The 24,190-nt window shown below is 50.6% G+C and overlaps 1 protein-coding gene across 10 annotated transcripts in view; it reads right to left on the bottom strand.

Moving 5' to 3' along the window:
• Positions 1–24,190, bottom strand: part of BANP (BTG3 associated nuclear protein) — a 260,745-nt gene that overhangs the window by 144,809 nt on the left and 91,746 nt on the right. For 7 of the 10 annotated variants that reach the window (XM_049864295.1, XM_049864297.1, XM_049864296.1 and 4 more), the window contains 2 exons: positions 17,998–18,141; positions 17,239–17,835 (listed from right to left, as the gene is read on the bottom strand). In XM_049864295.1, the coding sequence (XP_049720252.1) occupies positions 17,764–17,835; positions 17,998–18,141 (216 nt within the window). In that variant the 3' untranslated portion in view covers positions 17,239–17,763. Of the gene's footprint in view, positions 1–884; positions 1,497–2,530; positions 2,700–17,238; positions 17,836–17,997; positions 18,142–24,190 lie in introns of those variants that run through there. The other 3 variants (XR_007514665.1, XR_007514664.1, XR_007514666.1) reach the window with 2 other exon arrangements.

Below are 24,190 nucleotides of genomic sequence, written 5' to 3'. Positions count from 1 at the left end.
CACACCTCTTGTGGGACCATGTAGGCTGCATGTAGGAGACAGTTGTCTGTTTCGTACCTGGAAATGTGAGACACTGAGGCTCCCAAAGGGTCGCTTTCATGACCATGGTTGCTGGTGAAGTCCTGCCCTGGGGGCTCTGGGATCCCTGTCTTTCCTGGATGTGGACTGAATAACTCAGATGGCTTGAGGCATAGCTTCCGGAATGACCCTCAGTGGCTCTGGAAAGTTTGATTTGGAGGCTGAAAAGTTAAGTTCCTGACATTGGTTCTGATTCCTTATTCCAGAACTCAGGTGGATGTCCCTGAGTCCCCACCCGCAAAAGACACCTTTCTGGGGTATCTCTTCCCAGTGACCCTCACTGGCACCCATGTGAAGGAAAGGGGTGAGACGTCCTCTGTGATCATTAAGGTTGTGTGTCAACTTGGCTGGTCCATGATTCTCAGTGGTTTGGCAGTTATGATGTAGTTTGGCAGTCGCATGATGATGTGATCACTTCCATGATGAGATTTGATATAATGTGATGGCCTCCTTGATGGGATCTGCTGTGAATAGCCAATCAGTCAAAAGGGAGTTTCCTTGGAGGTGTGGCCTGCATCCAATATAAGTGGACTTTCTGGAAAGGCTCCTGAGCTTTTGCTCGCCCTGGATCCTGCAGCTGGCTTCTGTTCATCTGACCTCTGGTTCTTGGGACTTGAGCTAGTAGCTTACCTGCCCTCTCACCTGCTGACCTTGGGATTTGTCAGTCTTTGCAGCCTGTGAGCCGTAGACCTGCTATCTGACTGGCCAATCTTGGGTTTACCAGCTCCTGTGGCTACAGGAGAAGCCTCCAGTCTGACCAATGTTCCAGCCTCTACAACGGTGTGAGCAATTTCCTTAATATATATGTATTTATACACTTCACTGGTTTGTTCTCTGGAGAACCTAGCCCAAGACACCACCCATACCCATGGCAGCAGTGTAAAAGGGTTAGGCCTAGACTTGAGCCAAGTTGCCTGGGCTTGAGCCTGACTTGGTCACCTGCTGGCTATGCTCTGCAGGGCAAGCCACTCAATCCCTCTGGGCTTCAGTTTGTGCACCTGTGAAATTAGAGTAATAACAGTACCTCTCCTGTGGGTTGTTGCTGAGGGTGAAACGGCTATGTAATATCTGGAACATTCTGGAACAATGCCTGTCACCTGGTGAGTGCTACGTGTGTGCTCTTATAGACATTAAAAGAGGGATCCTCTCAGCCCCTGGTCCTGACGCTCGGGCTTGCCAGGAAGCCCTGAGGTGCAAGCATTAAAAGTCCATGGCTAGCGTCACTTTGCTGTTGCATATCTGCTGCTCCGAAAATGCTGCTGACCTTTGATGCAGCCACTCCATGATCTCCTCTACGGGATAATCCAGGATCCAGGAAGCACTTTAAAAGACTGGGTAATGTTGCCAAAGAGGGGAGGGTTTCCTGCACAGCTCAGAGGAGGATGCCGAGAAGGGCTTCACCTTTGCAGGGGCTAAGCCTGTTTTGACAGAGACGAAATGATCTATCTAGAATAAATCAACTAAGATATCACCAATGGGGGAGCAATGAATCAAAAATAAAATGAGTAGAACTTTTCCATCATGTTGACCGATATCTAAGATATTTTATCTGACATGGGGGAGCGAGAGAAGGGTAATTAGGATAAAACATTCAAAATATTTGATGGAGACCCGGGACACAAATGTATTATGTGCACACACGCAGGTAACAAAATGGAAGTTTCATAAAATGAAACTTACTGTGTGTGACCCATTCTGGCATTTTCTTTCTGACTGCCTTTTAGCAGCACACATTGGTTATGCCTGGGTGGTAGAATCCTAAGTGGTTTTTACCTTCTTACTTCTCCTTCTCTGCATTTTTTAAGTTTTCTACAATGACCATGTATTACTTTTATATCAGAAAACAGACATTTAAAAATTAAAAAGTCAATCCTGACTTCTCTCTCATTCTCAGTTGACAGTTCTTCCTTTGAAATCTCCTTTCCTTGTTTCCACTTTCCTGGCTCAGCTCACCTTCGACCCTGGGCTTTCCCAGAAGCTCTCCTGGGCCCTCTGCCTGGGCCACCACCTGCAGCAAGCCCAGCCCCATGTGCCCCCTCGAGAGGAGGGACGTGCCATCATCACAGCTAGGAGCCGGCAGTCCTAGGTGCAGCCATTTCAACTGCAGGGACCCCGTCCGCTCCCACATGACCCAGCTCTGTGGGATGCAGGTATCCCCAACTGCCAGCACCCTGGACTGCACCTTGAGGGGAGTTGGGGGGCAGCAAGAAAGTGGGTTTTGTTCTTGTTGTTATCGCTGGAGTGGGGCTGACCAGCTCCACCTTCTCAATCCTACAAAGTCCCAGAGCTCCCAAACTCACCTCCCATTCCTGTTTGGGTGCCATGTACTCGGCACCAGCCCCAGCAAGGGCACAGATGACAAACAGCCAGGACTATGTACAGATACGTGCACATACAACATGTATGATGTATATAACATGCACGCACCCACACACGTACATACAACACTCACCCTTGATGTCTTCTTGTGCTTGCTCCTTCATGGCAGGGATGGCGGAGACCCACCTAGCAACGGCCACCTGGACTGAGAACCTGGCTTCTCTGTCCTCTGCAGGTGGGATGGAGGCAGTGGTTGGAGTGCTCAGTCTCTTAGCTTCAGTGGGGTGGGGCGAGCAGGGTCTCTGGGAAGGAAGAGAAGGTGAGGTTGTACATCGAAGGTTCTGCACAGGGGGGTCAGCATGCAGCAGTGTCAGTGCTTATGGTCATTAATGAATACCAGGTGGGTCATAAGGACCGGTGTGGGTGGAAAGAAGTGAATGCCTGGCCCCGAGAAGTGGATGTCTAGGCAGGGTTTACAGTACTTTAGACCAGACCTTATGATAAGAAGACTATTTGGCAGAGGCCCAAGACACAAATGTATTATGTGCACACAAGCATAAAATAAATGCAGGTTTCCTAAAACAAAACTGTGTGATACATTCTGGCATTTTCTCTCTGTCTTATATCCTTTGCTTATGGAATGCTCTGTTGGCCCATTCCATTGCAGACCTGCTCTTGGGTGGGAACTCCAGTCTGAGACATCATGAAGCCACATCACCCGGCACTAGGATGACCGGTGGGTTCTCTGCCCTATGTGCAGGTCTGGCCTCCTCTACTTCAGCATCACTGAGAGAATCATCTAGAAGCTGTGATTTGGAAACAGGACGAGTGAGGGGCTACTGTGGAAAGGGGTGGCCTCCCTGTTTTCTGGACTTGGAGGCTCCAGGCCATCCCCCCAGGCCACCCCTTGGGCCCAACATGGGTGTGAGCACCACTTGGCCTGGACCTCAAACACCCTCTGCCTCCACCACCACCCCCTCCCCACCTAGGGGCCCTGCAGAGGGTGGGCCTGGCCAGGGCTCCCAAGTAGGCAGCTGTGGGTATAGTGACCAGGCGCCAAGGGGCCAGAGCCCACCCTGCTGGCCTTGGCCTCCTGTGCCCTAGCTGTCTGCCCTCCCCTCCCCACCCACTCTCTCCCGTCCCTTGGCCCCACATGCACCTCCCTGGCCTTAAACATAAGATGTGCCAAAGGTCAAATCCACCAACAGTTATGCAGGACAGTGGGGGTTTTACCGAAGAAAGAGCAGTTTGCTCAAACCAGAGTGACAAGCCGTGGCCAGAGAAACCTAATCATGACTGACTAACAGTTTTCCCTCTCTTTGAGTTTGTCATTCAAGGGGCGGCAGGAGAAAAAGAGAGTTGCAACCTCTCTGAGACTCTGTTTTCTCACCTGTAAAAAGGGGGCAACACCTGACTCACAGCCAGGCACACAGTAACTTCAACCAACATCCCAGCCCTTGGTCCTTAACTCTGATTCATGTGGTTCCAGCTGTTCTGCAGAGGCCCAGGTCTGACCTCTCAGCCAGGCGGCTCTGTGTTAGTCACTGACCCTCTCAGAGGGTGAGTTTCTGGGTCCTGAGTAATAACACGCTCCCACAGAATCTGGCTGCTAACCAAAAGGTCAGCAGTTTGAATCCACCAGTCCCTTCTTGGAAACCATACGGGGCAGTTCTACTCTGTCCTGTAGGGTTGCTATGAGTCAGAATCAACTCAACAGCAACAGGTTACAGGACTCGGTGGGGAAGAACTCTCTAGAAACAGAAGAGGCATTTGCATTTTGACCCATCTGCCTTGCTTCCCTGAAGTCTGAAATGAAGCTGGTGTGTCTCTGAGCATGTTGTAGGCCGCCTCTGGGTTCAACATTTTAGGATTTGTGGCTCCCAAGAAAACTCACCCAACACATGTCTCAACCTGGTCCTTTTCCACCTAGGGATCGAAGGGCTGTTTTGTCACTGAGCAGAGGTGCTGTGTTATCAACACTTTAAGAAGATAGTGGTGGTGGGGGGGGGGGAGAAACTCATTCCATCTGCCCTCAGAGAGACTAGATTGACTGACACTCAGGATTTTAATCCCAATACTGATAAACTTTGGTAGATGCCAATTTCTAGGAACTTTGGGGCTCAAATTGGATACTCAGAGTTGATAGAAATGGAACTATCTTTGGACTGGACTCCATCAACATAAGGAAAGCCAGAAGGTTCCTGGGCAGTGGAGCAGCCACCCTCTCTTACCCTATGGACACTTGGTGTTTGACATTTGTGCAGATATGTCTCCATAAGATAGAAGCAGAGTTTCCTAGAAATTCTTTATGAATATAAACTGAGAACAGAGGATTACACAGAAATTCAGGTGCTCACTATCCATGTCAAGGGATTGGAATTCTTTTTCAATTTATTTATTATCACTAAAAGGTGGAATCTCAGGAGCTCTCCAGAGTGTGCATGAAGGTGATAGAAGAGGGAGTGAAGACATGCTGGGAAGACAGGAGGAGAATGCAGGTAGAAGCCTAGCAGGGTCCACCTGTTCACCCCTCAGGCTCGTTTCTATGTTTTGACTGTCATCCGTGATGAAGCTGGGTGAACCTGATAAATACATAGGGTACCTTCTAGAAAGAGAGTGAGTTTTCTGGAAGGCAGCCGGGGAGGTTGCCGGTGAGCTCCAGAGATGGCTGAGAGTACGCCTTGTGTGAGACACAGTTAAGCCCAAGTGGTACCACAGCAGGGATGGTGGGGGAAAGTTGTTGCTGGAGGTGGGGCCTGCAGAGACTTTGGGGGACGGCAACGTCAACAAAGCTGGTCTCCTCTCTTTCCTCTATCCACAGGGCAGGAGGAGGAGGAGGCAGACACCACGAGTCTTTTTTGGATTTTTGATTAGGATAGAAATCTATTAATAGGATGACTGAAGTTGGAGCCGAAAGAAACAGTAGGGCTGAGTCCAGGATTATCAACGCCAAAATGTGTGTGTGAGAGGAGTTAATGGTTTTTCTTCTTGAAGCTGTGAAGAAAGATGCAAGGGCTGTTGGACCTAATGTCTGGTACACTGTATATGATACTCTTGGGGCTGCCTTAACAAAGTACCACAAACTGGGTGGCTTAAAACAGTTGACATTTATTCTCAGTTCTGGAAGCTGGAAGTCTGAAATCAAGGTGTCAGCTGGGCCACGCTCTTTCTGAAGGTTCTAGGGGAGGATCATTCCTTGTAACTTCCAGTTTCTGGTGGTTTCCAGCCCCTTGGTTTGTGGCTGCATCACTCCAATCTCAGCTCCATCATGACGTGGTCTTCTTCCCTCAGTGTCTCTGTGTCTTCTCTTCTTCTAGGGATACCAGTCATGTTGGATTTAGAGCCACCCTACTGTAGTACGACCTCATCTTAACTCGATTATGCCTGCAAGAGACCTATTCCCAAACAAGACTCTATTTCACAGGTACCAGGGGTTAGAACTTCAACGTATCTTTGGGGGGACACAATGCAATCCCAAACACACATTATCACACTCACCCTTCCCAACAACCTGGGGGTTGCTGATGTTACAACCTAATTTACAGTAATTTAAGTAACTTTTCCAAGTCACCCAGCTAGCAGGTAGCAGAGTTGGAATTTGAACCCAAACAGTCAGAGGCAAGAGCCTAAGTGCTTTTCACAAAGTCATTCTGAGAGGTGAGAAGCTCTAGTCCATAGGAATTAAAGGGGAAATACCAAATTTTTCCTGTGTGCTTTTAAAGCTTCCTGTTTAGTTGACTTATGATTCACATCACCACTGCCACCATGACGTCATCCTCCTCCTCATCATCATAGCTAATATATAGTGAGCAATCATGGTGTGCAAGGCACCATGAATGAATGCTTACATTCATTTATTCGACAAGTGAATTTGAACACTCACTGTGTGCCAGGTGCTATTCTAAGCTCTGGGACTTCAGCTGTGAATGAGACAAGCTCCCTACACTCAATGCCTCTCGTTGTCAGAAGAGCAGACGACACTGACAAGTGCATAGACAAGCAAGGAAATACAGAAATCTGAGAGCAATACCTACAGGCAGGGGATTAAAACAGAGCAGCTATTCTAGGGGGAGTGGCCAGTGAAGGCCCCTCTGAGGGAGGGACAAGGAGGGGACTATAGGACTGTCATGGATTGAATTGTGTCCCCCCAAAATATCTGTCAACTTGGCTAGGTCATGATTCCCTTGTATGATTTTAAGGCTGTCTTACCGTTTTATCTTCTGATGTGATTTCCCTATATGTTGTAAATCCTATCACTCTGATGTAATAAGATGGATTAGTGGCAGTTATATTGATGAGGTCTACAAGATTAGGTAGTGTCTTAAGCCAATCTCTTGTGAGATATAAAAGAAGTGAGCAGAGAGACATGGGAACCTCATACTACCAAGAAAGTGGGGCAGGAGCAGAGCATGTCCTTTGGACCTGAGGTTCCTGTGCTGAGACACTCCCAGATCAAGGGAAGACTGATGACAAGACCTTCTTCCAGAGCCAACAGAGAAAGCCTTCCTTGGAGCTGGCACCCTGAATTCAGACTTCTAGCCTACTGGACTGTGAGAGAATAAACTTCTCTTTGTTAAAGCCATCCACTTGTGGTATTTCTGTTATAGCAGCACTAGATGACTAAGACAAGGGCCTTCCTTGTGGAGCCCAGGGACAATTTTGGGACCCAAGTCTTTCCCTGAGTTCTGTGCCAGTATTCTCTGGGGAACCTGATAAATTTATACAATGTGGGTCTTCTGCCTGTGTTCCCTTTCATAATTTCGCTCTGTGCACTTAGAAGACTGTACCTGATATAAGGAGCAGGTGGATGGCCATTTATATAATTGATTAGCTATGGTGTTGTGGCCATTTCTATTTTTTAAGTTGGGCATCCTGTTCTTGGTGGCACTGTAACCCTTCTTCCCGTGCAATATTAGATCAAACACAAGCTCTTTCTGTCTATACCACCTTATCCAGAAAAGAGTTTCCTGGGATTGTGGACTGCTGTATTTGTTGGGTACTACTTTTTAATCAAGAGCTTTATTTGTAAACAAGGCCTGAAAAAAATTTTATAAGCATATGCTGTACAGATTTAACCCAGTGGTGCTCATTAGGGAGCCACGCGAGGACTTAGTAGCACATTAGAATCATGTGGGGATTTTAAAGCCCTGATGGCCAGGCTACATCCCAAACAATAAGTCAGAGTCTCTTGGGGTGGGGCGGACATCAGTGTGTGTAAAGCTCTCCAGGGGTTTTGGATGAACAGCCAAGGTTAAGCACCCGTGGTTTTGGCATGAGGACTCTGACTTAGGCATCTCAGATAAAGCACTGTCCTCGGGAAGCAGACACAGAGTATGCCCCTGGTACCAGCACACCCAACTCTTTGAGGGAGTGGAGAACCAAACAGTGGCTTCCGGAGTGGTGAGACTGCAAGGCTGGTTGTCATTAAGTGGAGGTGATGGATGGTCCACCCTGTTTCAATAACCAAAACCTATGAGATGCGGATAAAGCTCTCCTGGTAGCCCCTGTACATTGGAGTAGACACCCTCCTACTTGCTGAACTGAAAACTCAAAGCAGGTCATTGATCCTGACAGAAAGCCATTACCCCAAGGTCATTAGGAAGTGCTGTGGGAACACAAACTGACGATACTGTCTGTCCCTGGTCCAAACAGATGGTGAATTCCTGCTTCTGTACTTTGTGCAGGTTTGGGTGTTTGTTTCAGTAATCTATTGCTGTCTAACAAATCTCTCCAAATTTAATGGCTTAAAACATCAATAATCAATTATTATCTCTCACAGTTTCTGTTGGCCAGGAATTTGGGAAGGCTGGGCTGGGCAGTTTGTACTTGGGTTTCTCATTCAGTTCAATCTTATGTCAGCAGGGGCTTCATTCATCTGAAGGCTTGACTGCGCTGGAGGAGCCCACTTCCAAGGCTGGCAAGTTGGTGCCGACTATTGGCTGGGGGCCTCAGTTCCTCCCCAGGGGCCTGTTCAACTGTCCTCACAGCATGGTGGTTGGCTTTTCCCAGAGCACATGACCCAATTGACCAAATGGAAGCTGTAAAGCCTCAAAGGGAAGTCACACACTGTCACTTCTACCATATTATGTCAATCACATGAGACCAGCCCTGATTCATGGTGGGAGGGGACTGCACAGGAGTGAATACCAGGAGGTGTGGCTTACCGGAGCCATCTTGGAGACTAGAGATCACAGTGCATCTTCTATCCCCAAATGATTCACATTCCTCCCATTTCTGATTTTTCTAATAGTTTGCAGGACGTTAGCAACATCCCTAGCCTCTGCTCACTAGGTGCCAGTAGCACTCGACTCAATTGTGACAACTAAAAATGTCTCCAGACATTGCCAGTGTCTACTGGGGGTCTAGAATTGCCCCTGGTGAGAAGCCACCTACATTCTCTTGCAGGGCAGGGGCCACCCTTGTCCCTCTGTTAGCCCAAAAGGCTTACTGAAGAACAGATACACCCACTTGCTCCCTGCTAAGCCTTAGGGGGAAGAAAGGCTAGGTCAAGGAGCCCACATGGGCCCAGGGGCTGCCTGGGCATTTGGGCCACACCCCCTGTGCTTCTGGGGCCTGAGCCAGCTGGAGAGAGAAACGGGAAAATAAAACATCCCTTTTATTGGGGAACAAGAGACCCATCTCCAGTGTGTGGTAAGCCCAACAAAGATACAAAGACTTTCCTCTGTAGGTCAGCTTGGCCTGACGATCCACACACCCACTGGCTGAGGTCATTTTGAAAATCCCCCAACCACATTGTGGGGCAACAGCCTCAAGGCGTGTCTTATGGAGCTTGCTGTGTTCGGTAAGCCCGTCAGTGACGCCGAGGACTTCTGAAGCCGCCCCCACCTCCGAAGCCTGACGGCAGCATGAGGTCCTCACTCAGGCATGCAGCAAGGCTAAGCCCCTTCCCTCACCTCTGGGGGCGGACAGAGCCTGGGAGTCCACATAAAGGCCGTGCCCTACGCCCACTCGGCATGGAGAGAAGCCAGCAAGCCCTATGTGGTCACCCCAGAGGTCCTTCTGGGGAGCAACCCAGTGGGCGCAGGGCAGGACAGGGGGCTGGAAGACTATGGGAGTGGACACGAATAAAATACAGTGACCCCAAGGTGGCTGTTCAAGCCAAACCAGCCTCGAGTGTGCAGGAGAGTGCTCGGCAGTGGGTCTCACCAGAAGCTTCTATATCTGTGTCTATGGGCACTGGCAGGCCAGGCCCAGAGGCAGCCAGGGCTTCTCCTGGGAAGGAGTGTCTTTCCACTGACAGCTCCCTGAGATCAGCTCAGGGTCACACTGCTGTACAGGACAGGAGGCCTGTGTCAGAAGGAAGAGCTCAGAATAGGAAATATGCTAAAGTTGGCCCTGCCACCCACATTTCAGCCCCACAGTGCAGACCCAGCTCCTGGAATCTTATCTGAGAAATTAGGGAGACAGTGAGTAGACTGAGGACAAATCCAGGTTCTGTGGGGCCCACCGTTTATATAATTTGGGGGGGCTCTTTTCAAGGAAAGGAGTACAAATTCACAAAGACAAAATTCAGCATGAAGGTGGATACTTACATGTACTCTGCTGGCATCAGGTGCCTGCCGGCATCACCAGTGTCCACAGGTGACCTGGCCTGGGCACATGGACTCTTCCAGGAAGCCATGCCTACACCCAGAACAGGGAGCGCCAGCCTCACTCTGCTGGAAATGACAGCTCCAGTGACAGGAGTACAAATGTGGGGATGGGAGTTGATGTGGTCCTGGCTGACCGTAGCACAAATTTCTTCCTTTTGCAAATTTGACAAAAGCACGTGATGATGCTAGGGGCCCCCTCCCAGGGCCAAGCAGGGACTCAAGGGCCCACCCCTCAGCCCCCAGGCTGGGCCTCTGGCAGGTGGAAAGGAATGGCCTCATGTCCCTGCACTGGGCAGGGGCCTGGTCAACTTCAACTCCAGCCAGGTGGAGCAAGGAGCAGGCCCAGGTCTGAAGCCAGTTCTCCCAGTGTGATCTGAAATGGAGCTCCGTCCACATGGGTTTCTAACTCAGTTCATTGGTGGCCTGAGGACACTATGTCTTCCATGCCAAGCCTGGCTGCAGGGAGCACCCCATGCACTGGAGGGCAGGGTGTCAGGCCGAGAAGGTCCAGTTCTGCCGCCCACCTTCCCTGGGGCAGCACGGCCACTCCTGCCCTCATCTCTCTGCACTTCCTCCCTGCTGAGAAATCAGCCAGCCTGGACAGAGATTGGTGACCTGGCGCCCGAGGGCTAGGACGTGAGGAAGCAGGCGGTGGTGATGATGAGGATGAAACAGTGCCAGCCTTCACCGCCGCAGCCCTCTGTGAGCAAGAGGGGTGCTTCACCTCATTTCTCCTCAGTAAATGCTGAGGAGGGGGCCCAGCCCAGCATAGTTACACACGGGCAGCCTATGTGGGCTCCGCAGTCCCCACACTTCTACAGAGCCTCCATAACAACCTGGGGTCTGTGGGGTCACAGGCAGGAGGTGGCCTCAGAGGGCACAGAGTGAGGGTCAGGGCCATGGAAGAGGAAGTAGACTGGGGCAGCACAGCTGGTGATTTCGGTGGGGCCGACTCCAACCCCTCTCTCTACCCATTCCAGCTCCACAGGCCCTTCAAAGCACTGCAGACCCCACGCGGCGGAGTGTGTGCCCCACGGCGGCTCCTCCCAGAGGACGCAGCTACCCCACCGCTGCCTCCCTCTCAGGCGCCCGCCTGGCTCCTCTGCCCTTGGAGTGACCGTACAGGCTCAGTGCCAGGAACACGCACTCCTGAAAAGGGGTGTGGGGGCGTGCGGCCCTCACAGCTGAGAGGAGTGACCTCCCACCTCACTGCAGCCGGTGGGCTGCCCCAGAGCTTCCTGGAGTAGATCATGTGTGGTGCCGCCAGAAGATGAGTGTGAGTGTTAGGGAGTGTGTGTGTGAGCAAATGTGTGTGTGTGAGCATACGTGGTGTGTCTGTGTGTGTATGTGGCTGTGTTAGAGTACGTGTATGCACGTTTGTGTGACTGTGTAAGTGGTTGTGTTTGCATATGTGGGTGTGTGTGAATGCACATGTGTGTGCGTACGTGGCTGTGGTTGTGTGTGTGTGTGTTATGGATTGAACTGTGTTCCCCAAAAATACATATTGTAAATCCTAACCTCTGTATCTATCTGTGGTCAGAAACCCTGGTGGCGTAGCGGTTAAGAGCTACAGCTGCTCACCAAAAGGTGCTCCTTGGAAACTCTGAGACAGTTCTACTCTGTCCTATAGAGTTGCTATGAGTTGGAATCGACTCAACAGCAGTGGGGTTTTGTTTTATATCTGAGGTTATAATCCCATTTTGGAGTAGGTTCTCTTTGTTATGTTAATGAGACAGGATTAGTGTAGGATTAGTGTAGGGCGTGTCTGGAGTCAATCTCTTTTGAGATATAAATAGATTAAACAAGCAAGGGAGAGCAGCAGAGATGAGGGAAGACAGATGCCAAGCCACATGAAGATCGCCCAGGAACAGAAGCTCAGAGAGACTAGGACCTTCCTCCAGAGCCAACTCGATGGCAAGACTTCGTCTCACATAGTTTGAACACGTTATCAGGAGGGATCAGTCCTTGGAGAAGGACATCATGCTTGCTACAGTAGAGGGTCAGTGAAAGAGATGAAGACCCTCAACTAGATGGATCGACACAGTGGCTGCAACAATGGACTCAAGCATAGCAACGATGGTGAGGATGGCGCAGGGTTTCGTTCTGTTGTACACAGGGTTGCTATGAGTCGGAAACGACTCAATGGCACCTAGCAACAACAACCAGACCTGACACAGAAAGAAAGCTAGAGCTGGCACCCTGAATTCGGACTTCTAGCCTAAGCTGTGAGGAGATAAATTTCTGTTCGTTAAAGCCACTCGATTGTGATATTTGTGTTATAGCAGCACAAGATAACTAAGACAGTATGTGTGCATATGTGGTTGTGTCTGAGACTGTGTGTGTGGGTATATTGTTGTAGGTTTGTATGAGAGTGTGTGTCTGTGACCGTGTGTCTGAGGGAGAGAAACCCTTTCATGTTTGATTATGTGACTGATCTTTGATCTCACCACACAGCATCTTGGGCACACTGAGCCCAGACCATGTGCAGAAACACTCAAAGAGACTAGCAGGAGCTGGATGTCAGCAGATGGACTCACTTCTCTGGGCCTCGGGGCACGTCCTGGGAAAGCACCACACATATACCCGTCATCAGGTTTTCAGGGTGATAAACTCCAGCTGAGGCGGGGCGGAGGATGGAATTGCAGTCAGGGTTGCCTAGCCTCTCTGTGCCTCAGTTTCCTCAGCTGCTCAACGGGGAGGTGATTTCAGTGAGAACCCATCTCATGAGGTCAGGTCAGACTTACATGGCATGATGCACAGAAGGCACCATTCGTGGCTCTGAGGGAGGGCTTGGTAAATGGTAGCTTCTGACAACCACCACCATAACCACAGCTTTGGACCCAGGGCCCCCCTCTAGAACAGGAGGGGCTCTTTGCTTTGCTCTAAGCTGTGGCTGACTGGAATTCCCAGGGCATTGACCGCTGGGTTTGGACACTAACCTGCATCTGCTGGGTCTCGGGAAAAGCCCACTGACTTGTGTGTGAAGAAGTGGCCACAGCTAGGGTTACCTGAGGTCTGTGCAGAGATCCCTCGTTAGCTAGTCACTGGACCTGGGGGATGCATTCTCCCCTGTTGGCCAGCTCTGGACACTGACCCACCCGTACCTGTGAGCTCCACCAAGCTGAGGGGTTGCCACCAAGAAGTGATGTCCCTGAGGCTGGGCCCACCAAAAACGTGCCCAGATGCCCAGCCTGAGCCCACACATCATCCTAATGTGCAGGCAGAGGATTGAAGCCATCAGCCAAGGTAGTTACTCACCGCCAACGAAGCTTCCTCCTCGTTAAGATTATCTGATGGCCGACGTGAACACAGGAACTAGGTTTTACAGCAGGAACGCTTAACTTTTTTTCTCCCTCCAGTATTCACTTTTTGGCCAAGTGAGATTTCAAAAGTGAAGCTGCAGCTGAAGATATCTTTGTTCTTTTACAGCCGGAATGAATACTAGTATACGAGAGATTTGCCCACCACGAGAAACATCTCTCCTCGTTTTAACCGGGCCCTGGGGTCGCATGGCAATGGCTGGGGGCCGTCACGGGCCTGGATCAGAGAAGACAATGCTCTTGGGCAATTTCATAGGATCCCACTGTGAACCCTTGGAGACCAGGAGTCCCGGCGATGATGCCGGGCAGGGAGAGCGATTGGTGGTGGTATGAGCTTGAGTCCTTTCTTAGCACAAAATGACAAACCTCTCATCTCAGAAGGATTGTGATTCCACAGGACCCAGCCAAGGCTGGCCAGCCGGGCCACAAGGGTAACTGGACGCCATAAATCTCACTCGACTTTGTGGTCCTGCCTGGGAGAGGCCAGGCGGGCTCACCCTCTCTCTCCTTTCTCTCTCTAATGGTAGCTTTTCAAGAAGATGAAGCTTTACCATCAGTTGAGAAGGCCCTTTTTTACTTCCTTCAGATCTGGAAACCACAGTGGGGCCTTGGGTCTCCCAGGCTATGGATTCCAGAAGGGCGAGGACAGCCTTTCGCCTCTGGATAGGCAGAGTCCGTCTCATAGTAAGTGCCTCATGAATGAATCAAGAGGACCTGAAGCTTGCCATGCGGGCCAACGCAGTGCATCAAAGGTATAGCCCTCAGTCCAATAGGGTGAACGACCCGGTGGGGGGCTCGGCCAAGGCAGTGAGACTCCAGCAGTGAGTGGGTCTGTTCACAAACCATCAGGTGAAAGCCAAGGTTTCACAGGGCACAGCAGAGTGATCAATCTGATGGTCCAGAACTGGATTTACAGCTGTGTCTCTCAGGCTCTGTTTTCTTGGTCTGTAAAATGGGGCTGAAATACACATCCTGCCATGTTCCTTGAGCATTTGTTGTTAGGCGCCGTCGAGTCAATTCTGACTCATGGCGACCCTATGAACGACAGAATAAAACACTGCCTGGCTCTGTACCATTCTCACAATTGTTACGCTTAAGTCCACTGTTGCAGACACTGTGTCAATCCATCTCATTGAGGGTCTTCCTCTTTTTCGCAGACCCTCTACTTTAACAAGTAGGATATGCTTCTCCAGGGGCTGGTCCCTCCTGATAACGTGTCCAAAGTTACGTGAGACGAAGTCTTGCCATCCTTGCTTCTAAGGAGTATTCTGGCTGTACTTCTTCGAAGATAGATTTGTTCATCCTTCTGGCAGTCCATGGTATATTTAATACTCTTCACCAACACCACAGCTCAAAGGCATCAATTCTTCTTGTCTTCCTTATTCATTGCCCAGCTTTCGCATGCGTATGAGGCCCATTGAATAGACAATGGCTTGGGTCAGGCACACCTTAGTCCTTAAAGTGACATCTTTTTAACACTCTAAAGAGGTCTTTTGCAGCAGATTTGCCCAACGCAATGCATATTTGATTTCTTGACTGCTGCTTCCACAGGAATTGATTGTGGATCCAAGTAAAATGAAATCTCTGACAACTTCAATTTTTTGTTTATCATGATGTCGTTAATTGGTCTTTTCAGCATAGTTTATATAAATGCTTAACACAGTCTACTCAGTGCATAACTATCGGCTGGGAGATTATTACTGTTTTTATTATTTCACACCTGCCTTTGTGGCTCTTAGATTTTAGGACATGCCTCCTTTTATTCAGTCTTTAACTCTTTCAGTGTGACTTTTCCACCACAGGCATCTTAGACATTGTGATGGTTAAATTTGATATGTCAACTTGGCTAGGTTGTGGTGCCCAGTCGTTTGGTCAAACACTAGTCTGGACGTTGCTATTAAGGTATTTACATGTGATGATCATTTAAATCCACTGACTTTAAGTAAAACAGATTACTCTCCATAATACGAGTGGTGGACCTGATCCAATCAGTTGAAGGCCTTAAGAGCAAACCTGGAAATTTCCTGAGGAAGGGTTCTGCCTCCAGATTATACACAGACATCCTGCCAGAATTCCTTTTCCCCCACCGCCTGACCTACCGCTTTTGGGAGTTGCCAGCCTGTCACCTGACCTACAGATTTTGGATTTGTCAGCCTCCCAATTATGTGAGCCAGCTCCTGAAAACCAGTATCTGTGTGTGTGCGCTCAACACACATGTATTTCTTCCTGGTTCTGTTTTTCTAGAGGACCCTAAGACATCTTTCATTGGGTTTATTTCTTGATATTTTGTATATTTTAAGGCTATTTTAATGACAGCTTTAAAAAAAACTTCATTTTTGAAATTTTATGGTATATAAAAATGCAGTAACATTTTGCATGCTGATTTTGATCCCAGAAGCCATGCTGAGCTCTCTCAATATTTCCAACAATTTATCTGTAAATTATCTTGGATTTTCTAGACATATGATGACATCATCTGCAAATAATGAGCTCTGTCTCTTCCTTCCCATTCCTTACGCCTCATTTGTTTCCTTCTCTTGCTGTGCTCCTGTGACCCCCAGCACAGTGCCGAGCAGACGGGGTGACAGAGGTGACCCTGGCGTCTCCTGACGCCACAGTGGGGTCATCTGTGGGCCCTGAGGCTTTTGTAGGAACACCCCATCAAGTGAAGGGAGTTCCTGTTGACGTCTAGAGTGCAAAGTCTTTTTTTTTTTTTTTTTTTTGGAGCGGTTGTTGAATTTTATCAAAAACTTCCCAATTCTATTGAGATGATCATACGATTTGATTTTCTTCTTTTAATCTGTTAATGTGCTGAGTTATTTCTCTGACTTGGGGTGTGTTCTGCTTTCTGAATCCTTTAAGTACGTGTGTCTTCCGTCCTCTCCTCCTGGGATTCAGTCAGACATGTTAATCCAACCTTCTCACTGCGGCCTCCACATCCCTTCCTCCTGAGGAACAGCATCTCAGAGGACTGCCAGGGGGCCCACCCTCACCTCCCTTGCCTTCCAGGGCCCATCCTCAGCAGGCAGCTGGGGGCCCACTATATACCCACGTTGTCCCACTTTGGGTAGCTACCCGTTGCCTCCGCCCTTCCGCTGAGTGGAGCGGCAGAGGCATGGTTGCTCTGGTGGCAACTTGAATGTTTTCCAGAAAGAGTGTCAAGCAGTCGTATTCTAAGTCAGGGAATATAATTCTGTATGGGAATTTCACAAACCTCACTGGTGCGGCTGCCACAATGGCGTGGGTGAGCACAGGCTGGGCACTGCAGCACACACTGCTCAAACCACCATTGCCACCTCTGTTGGGAACAACCTTCTCTGCCTTGTTCTTTTCAGTTTTAGACTGTGCAGCCTGTTTTGGGCACAATGTTCTCTAAGGACCTCAGGGCTGTCCCTTTCTGGGGTGGATAGAGTCTGTTCCACTCACAGTGGCTTCTAAAGAGCAGGCGTCACTATGCGTGGCTGTGTTCCACAGTAAGCTTGCTTGTGAGAGTGCTCAAACTGCTCAGCGGGACTCACGTGTGGCTGGTAGTAGCTGGTCTGCAGGGAGCCCCACCAGACAGTGCTCACAGGGATGGACTCCACACCTCTGCAGCCCAGCCATCTGCCTCCTGCCCCCGGGGAAACTGCTGCCAGGGCCACAAGCATGTCTGTAGGAACCCTGAACACCTTCTTCCCTGCGCTGCCTGTGGGATCCTAAGGGACCTCAGAACCAGCCACACCTCGTTTGAAACCACACCCACAAGTACTGACACCTGCAACTATCGCCAGCACCTATGAGAGGGCCTAGGGCTGTGACCCAGAGCTGGGTGAGGCCAGGAGCAAGCATGCCCACCCACCCCCAGGCAGGAGGCTGGCCTCGGGTGAACTATCCATTACTTACTATGAAATGGCACTAGAGTTGCTGTGGTCATAAATACATTTTATTTCATTAGAAATGCATAATTACAGTGTTTGCGAGCATCTCCCCCTAGAAAAGTAGGTAAGCAATATTTCCATCAAAATCGTTAGTTGTCTTTTGCACATACCTGTTTCCATTATGCTGAGCAGAACATACAGCAAAAGGCTTTTGCTGCTCCACTTTTTTTTTTTTTTCAGTTTTCTTTTTTGTTATAAACACCATAGCAAATTAAAAAAAAAGCTGTTTAAACAGAGAAAAATATTGTAGTTCTTGATTTTTCCGTGAGTACTTAAAGCCATCGCACTGAGCTCCCGTCATTCTCTCCCGACACCAACAGCACAACTCAAAAGGAGTCGTCCAGCAGGAAGGTGTTTATGGTGGTCACCGCCCAGTCTGCCGGGACGCTTCTCTCCTGTGGACGGCGCATTTCAGACGCACTCTGGCGGATGCAGCAGTTGCCACCATGCGTGAGGCCGCAGGAGCAGCAAGAGCGGGTGGGGGCGCGTGCGGGTCTGAGGTGGCACGGCGCCACCTCACTGGATCTGGATGGCCCCGTGCTCTAGCTGCATCTCAGGCTGCATGGAAGGCTGCAGGCTCTCAGCCGTCTGCAGGAGGAGAAAGGTAGGCTTTACGTGTGTCTCCCCATAAAATACCCACCAGCCAGTCTCAGCTGCTCAGCTGTCGACGACTACAATGGCCCCACACAGAGGGACATCGGTGGAGTGGATGGTGACCTGTGGCCTATCCACAGGCAGGAGAGGACCCACCTGTGCGGCGGTAGTATGGTCGGTCACCGGTGCCAACTGGACATATTGGACCTGGATGTCACTGCCCTGGAGAGGTGACCCGTCGACGCCTGCTGCGGTGGGGTCTGACGAGGCCACAGCGATCAGCTGGGCGCCCTGCAGCACCTGGACAGATGGACAGACAGAGCAGAGGGTGCTGTCAGTGAGCCTGCTCACCCTAGACACTGAGGAGGGAGGAGGGTGCCACAGCACACGTGGATGGCACCAGTTGTTGTTCAAACCTATCACTATTTTATTAACCCGCCACCAAGGAAATGGGCCCAGGCACCACACTATGTACTCTGGGATTCTATTTTGCTTCATAAACTATTTCAGAGTCATGTCTGGTTTGGTGCGAGAGCGAGAGAGTGAGAGTGAGAGAGAGAGAGTGTGTGAGTGTGTGTGTGTGTGTGTGCGTGTGTGTGTGTGAGCATGTCATTCTGCTAGCTTAGAATACAAGCAACAGCTTCCAAAGAGTGAACACAAGAGAACTGCTCAGGGTGACTCCCGAGAACACTATAATGCAGAATACAGAATATGAAACAGAGAGGCGATAACCAGTTCAAACCCTTCTGGAAATTGCTGTTGTTGGTACTTCCAAGGAAGAAGTGAGGGAGGCCAGGGGAGAGAGCAGGAAGGAATGGGAGGGGGCGGCACTTCCCCAGAGCATGAGAGGGGTAAGATCAAGAGGCACTCAAAGAGCTGCAAGTCGGGATGAAGACACAAAACAGAAATATGAGTTGAAAAATCAAACGCTCAAGCTCTAATAACAGGAAAGCTACGGACAATGAGCAACGAATAATGAATTAAAGGAGGACAGAGACACTACAGTAGAACAGCTAAAGAACTCTTGGAGAAAGGGAATGCTGAGTTTCCAGGGATGTGAGGGTCTGATGAGGATTTCAATGAGATGAGAGAGGAGGAACACGTGCGTGCTGCCACATGAGTACCACAACGATATCACTATGTGAGTACTGCTACATGAGTACTGCTATGTGAGTATCATCAAGGGACCACTGCCATGTGAGTACCACCACAATGACATCGCTATGTGAGTACTGCTACGTGAGTATCGCTACGTGAGTACTGCCACATGAGTACCTCTATAATACTGCTATATGAGTACTACTACTGGTACTGCTACATATTGCCACGTGAGTACTGCCATGTGAGTACCACTACAACAATACTGCTATGTGTGTACATCTACGCCACCAGCAGCCCTCTTCTGCAGGCCACCTCACTTTGTCTTTCCAGCAATGCTGAGGGGAGAATTGGATCAATGGGATGGTGGGATGTGCTAGGAGGATGCTCAGCTGCCAGGGCCCGCTGGTGAGAGGACACGTGGGGTACAAAGATGACATCTGGACACCTTTATGGTACCTTTTATGAAGGGGTCTGGAGGAAGGAGACATTTTGCTTATAAGCAAACCAACCAGTAGATTTCTGTTAACAGGCCCGGGCCAACCCAAGCCTGAAGAGTATTATGGATTGGACTGTGTCCCCCAAAATATGATGAAGTCCTAATCCCTGCACCAGTGAATGTGACCCTGTATGGAAAAACCAGGCTTTTCTCTGCAGACATGACCAGTAAACTAATGAGGTCACACCAGAGTAGGATGGGCCTAACTCTAACCCCTCCCAGTGGCTGCTTACAAAAGAGAAGCACAGCTGGGGAAACGGTCAAACACAGGGGAAGATGTCATGTGAGGATCATCTACAAGCCAAGGAATGCCAAGGATGGCCTGGGGCTGCCAGGAGCCGAAAAGGACAAGGAAGACTCCTCCCCTAGAGCTGACACAGAGCACAGCCCTGCTGTCACCCTAAACTTGGAGTTCTGGTATCCAGAACTCTTCTTTAAGGCCATCACCATGTGGTGTTTTGTTACTGAGGCCCCAGGGGACAATGACGGGATGAACAGGTGGCACAGTGAACACCTCTGCTCCCTCACCTCCACCCCCAATGAAATGGAAAAACCAGCTGGGAACCACTTCAGTCCCTACAGGTAATTACAAGTGACCATAGGTGTGGTCAGACTCAGCAGCCCAGGCATGGGGAGTGAGGCAGAGTTACACTGAGGGTGGTGGGGCGGAACGGCTGGAGAGCCCAGCCATGGGCAGGTACCACACAGACGTGGATCACCACGGGCACCGTCTTCCTGGTCAAGACTCAGCACCCCTCCCACACCCTCACCTTCCCCATCTTACTATAACACAGGCCCATCAGAGGGGAGCCCGCCCTCACTCTCTCCATTTCACTATGATACAGGGCCATCAGAGGGAGTCTACCCCCTCCACCACACTATGACACAGGGCCATCAGAGGGGAGCCCAGCCCCTCCCCACCCTCACTCTCTCCCCATCTCACTATGATACAGGGCCATCAGAGGGGAGCCCACCACCCTCAGTCTCCCCACCTCCTGTGACACACGGCCATCAGAGGGGAGCCCACCCCCTCCCCACCCTCACTCTCTCCCCATCTCACTATGACACAGAGCCATCAGAGGGGAGCCCACCCCGTCCCCACCCTCAGATTCCCCATCTCACTATGACACAGGGCCATCAGAGGGAGTCTACCCCCTCCCCACCCCACTATGACACAAGGCCATCAGAGGGGAGCCCAGGAGCCCAGTTCAGTGGTGGCACCTTCCACTCCTCAGGCCCAGCATTGGTCCTGCCCATCTCCTGGTATCTTTCTTACTGTGGCTCAAATATGAGGCCCTCTTTCCTATTCCCTCCTACCAAGGCTGAACCTTCACACTACTGGGATTCTCTGTTAAAAGAAAAACCCACATTCCCAGAACAGCCCGGGAGAGATGAAGAGAAGTCACAAGGGAGGTTTTCCAAACGGAAACAGGTTTTCCGAACGGAAACATCCTCTTGAATCAGAGACAGCCATAACAGCCCAATGAGAATTTTCACACGCATACTGTAAAAACTCTGAAGCCCTATTAAAAGACTACTATTACAAGTGCATCCACCATTTGGATATGAAGATCCAACTGCAGGTGCATTAAATGCAAAATTATAGGGAAGTCTGAGGCCTGTGAGCAACAGTAAGGCACTGGTAAGCCTGAACCAATGAAACGGACATCAGTGGCCCCTTTGGATTTTAACCCAGCCGTCCAAGTCAGCTTAACTCAACTGAATAGCTCTCAGGATCAGAAACCTTGCCTTGATGAAGGCCCTTCACATTCACTGAACATGTGCCCTAGCAGGCTAGGGAAGGCTGCTGGCAGGATGCTGGCAGACCCCTCGGCATCTGACCACGCCCCACCCGAGGGGCCTGCTGCCAGCTCTGCCCCATTCCTCCCTGATCCCCAATGCAGGCATGACCTGGCTGCTCTCAGCCTCAGCAGCCTCCTGCAAATCCCTCCTTTCCAAAATGGAGCCCAGACAGCACATGGTTATGAGGGATCTACCGCAAGCCAGCTGCCAAAGGGACAGGAATGTGGTCCCAGAGCCAGCCACAGGAACCTACATTCTGGAACAAAGGCAGAACTGTGAAGACAATGAACTTCGCTCTAGGAAGAACTGAGCGCATCAGAGAGGGCTTAAAGATGCCGAGTGTTCTTGTAGCTGTGGTGACTCATGCACGTCCTGGGGATGGGGAGGGTAGTCCAGCCAGGAAGGACACAAAGAGAGACACCGCCTCAGGCAGAGTGGATGGCCACGCAGGGGAGCCGGCCACAAGAAAAGACAGCCCGCTGGAGAGAATTGAGTGGGTTCTGGCTGGCACTCCATTACCAGGATGCTTAACTGGTTAGAAATAAGAGTTCTTCCAAACTGGCCAGGAAGAGCCCCAGGTGGGTAGGAGGTGGCCTGCCTGTCCTGGCCATGTGTGAGCCCCACATCCCTCAGGGCCACATAGCACTGGTCCCATCAGGACAGGAAGGTGGTACTGTGGGTCCGCCACCATCATCTGGCAGCGGTCAGCTGGATGTTTCTAGCTGGGCTTTTGTCCTTAGCCTCTTTTTGGAGCGGCTGGTAGGTGGCCCCACCAAGATCCAGTGTGTGACCTCACTTTGTCAGCCCAGGAATGGAGACAGTCCGTTTCTTACCCAGGCAGCAGTCCAGGCTCAGCAGAGCTCCGGCTAACTGCTCTGCTTGTCAGCTGTCAGTGCTGGCCTGGAACACCGTGCTTTAGCTGGCAGCTGCGGCAAGGTTGTGTAATATCGCCACGACAAGGGTGGGTGTGGTTCTGCGTTATCTTCTCTCTGCAAGGACCATGTCTTCTCCCCAGTCGCTAAATCTGAGGTCAATTTATGGAGCCATTTTGGTTCAAGGACCCCAAGTTATTGTCCCCATTCCTATCTCCACGACACTGAATTATCATGTCAATTTTGTATGATACTTGAATGTTACCTAATTCTCAGAGATCTAGAGATTTAAAAACACCTAGCATAGTGTAGATGCCCTCTCAAAGAAATATGAAGAACACGTAACCAGGGGCCTCGGATCCCACAGACCCTGTTTCAAGGACAAGACAAAGGCCACACAGCTGGCACGCTGACAGCGGATCCTGAGCCTGGCCTGGCACTCAGGGCTGTGCACCTGCATCTCAGCAGACCAAATCCTAGTTCGTCGTGCCATCCTGTATGACTGTTCAGGTGGCCTTGCTGCCTGCCCCTACTTCCATCCCAAGTCCCCTCAGCTGCCAAAGAGATCTCTCCAAAATGAAATACGACTCTCATTAACCTCCCTAAACCCCAAGTGCACATCAGGACAAACCCCTCCTAGCACGACACCACCACACCCTGCCTCCTGGCCTCTCTCCCAGCCCGAGGGATGGAAGCGCCGGTGTGCCGGCGGTGCCCTGCGCCACCTCCTGCCCCTCTGCAGGCCGCTCAGCTGCACTCAGAGCACCCACCTTGCCCAGTCCTGCTGCCCACAGCTGTCAGGAGCATCCACTCACCCCACGCCACCACCTGCTTCTGAAGCCTGGCTGCCTGCCCTCCCGCACTGTGGGGCTGCCCCACACCCAGCACTGTGCTCCACATCCCACACCATGCCTAGCAAGCGTCTGCCTCATGGCTGCCAGGCCACCCATGGGGGACAAGCCATTTAAAGGCCCATGCCCCCTCAGGGCATCACTCAGCATCTGACTGGTTCTCCAGCCCATCCAAGAGGGGGCAAGGAGGCCCAGAGGAGACTAAATCAGTACACCAAAGGGTGGTCCACTGAGTGACACAAGACGAAGCTGCATCATGCCCACACTACCTGCTCACCCTGCACCTCGTTGGGCCACCCGCCCGCCTAGGCCCTAAGCTTGGGCTGGGCATGCCCAGGGGTACCTACTGCGGGACAGTCTGACTTGAGTGGCTGCAAGGAGCAGAGTAGAGTGTGCTCAATTCTGAGCTGGAGGGGAGGGTCAGGGCAGGCTCCACCAAATCTAGACCATCCCGAACCTCCTGGGCTCCCTGACTGGTACATTTGAGCAAAGCTGCCTCGGCCATCCTACTGTCTATGGAGGGAGGGCCTGGTGGACACGCCCTCTGATCCAGCCAAACGAAGCTTTCTTCCTGTTTGTTCTTCAAATACATCTTTAAGTGCTGCTTCATGAGTTTTCACACGCATACTATCACCACAGAGTCACACATATAGTCACATGCTCACACGGTTGCACATACAGTGTCAGTCACACACACATACACTCACACTTCGTCACATACACACACTGTCACACATACACACACACACAAAAAAACAAACCCAGTGCCGTCGAGTCTGTTCCGACGCATAGCGACCCTATAGGACAAAGTAGAACTGCCCCACAAGTTTCCAAGGAGCGCCTGGAAGATTCAAACTGCCAATCCTCTGGTTAACAGCCGTAGCACTTAACCACTACCCCACCAGAGTTTCCACACATACGCAGCCACATATATACATGCACATGGTCGCATTTACACACAGTCACACACACACACACACACATTGTTACACTCGTATACTCACACATTGTCACACACACTGTCACACACGTACACAGTCACACATACTCATACATTGTTACACTCATGTATACACCCACTCACACATTGTCAGTCACACACATGTACACGCATATTGTCACACATACACACACCCACAGTCTCACACACATTGTCTTATAACACATGCATACATGCTCTCATACCAGCTACCCAAGCCCCTCATCTCTGTCTCCCACTGTCCATA

Source organism: Elephas maximus, chromosome 21 (genome assembly GCF_024166365.1).
Source record: "Elephas maximus indicus isolate mEleMax1 chromosome 21, mEleMax1 primary haplotype, whole genome shotgun sequence".
In the NCBI taxonomy this organism is placed as follows: Eukaryota; Metazoa; Chordata; class Mammalia; order Proboscidea; family Elephantidae; genus Elephas; species Elephas maximus.
This window is presented reverse-complemented; position numbering and strand designations above follow the sequence as displayed.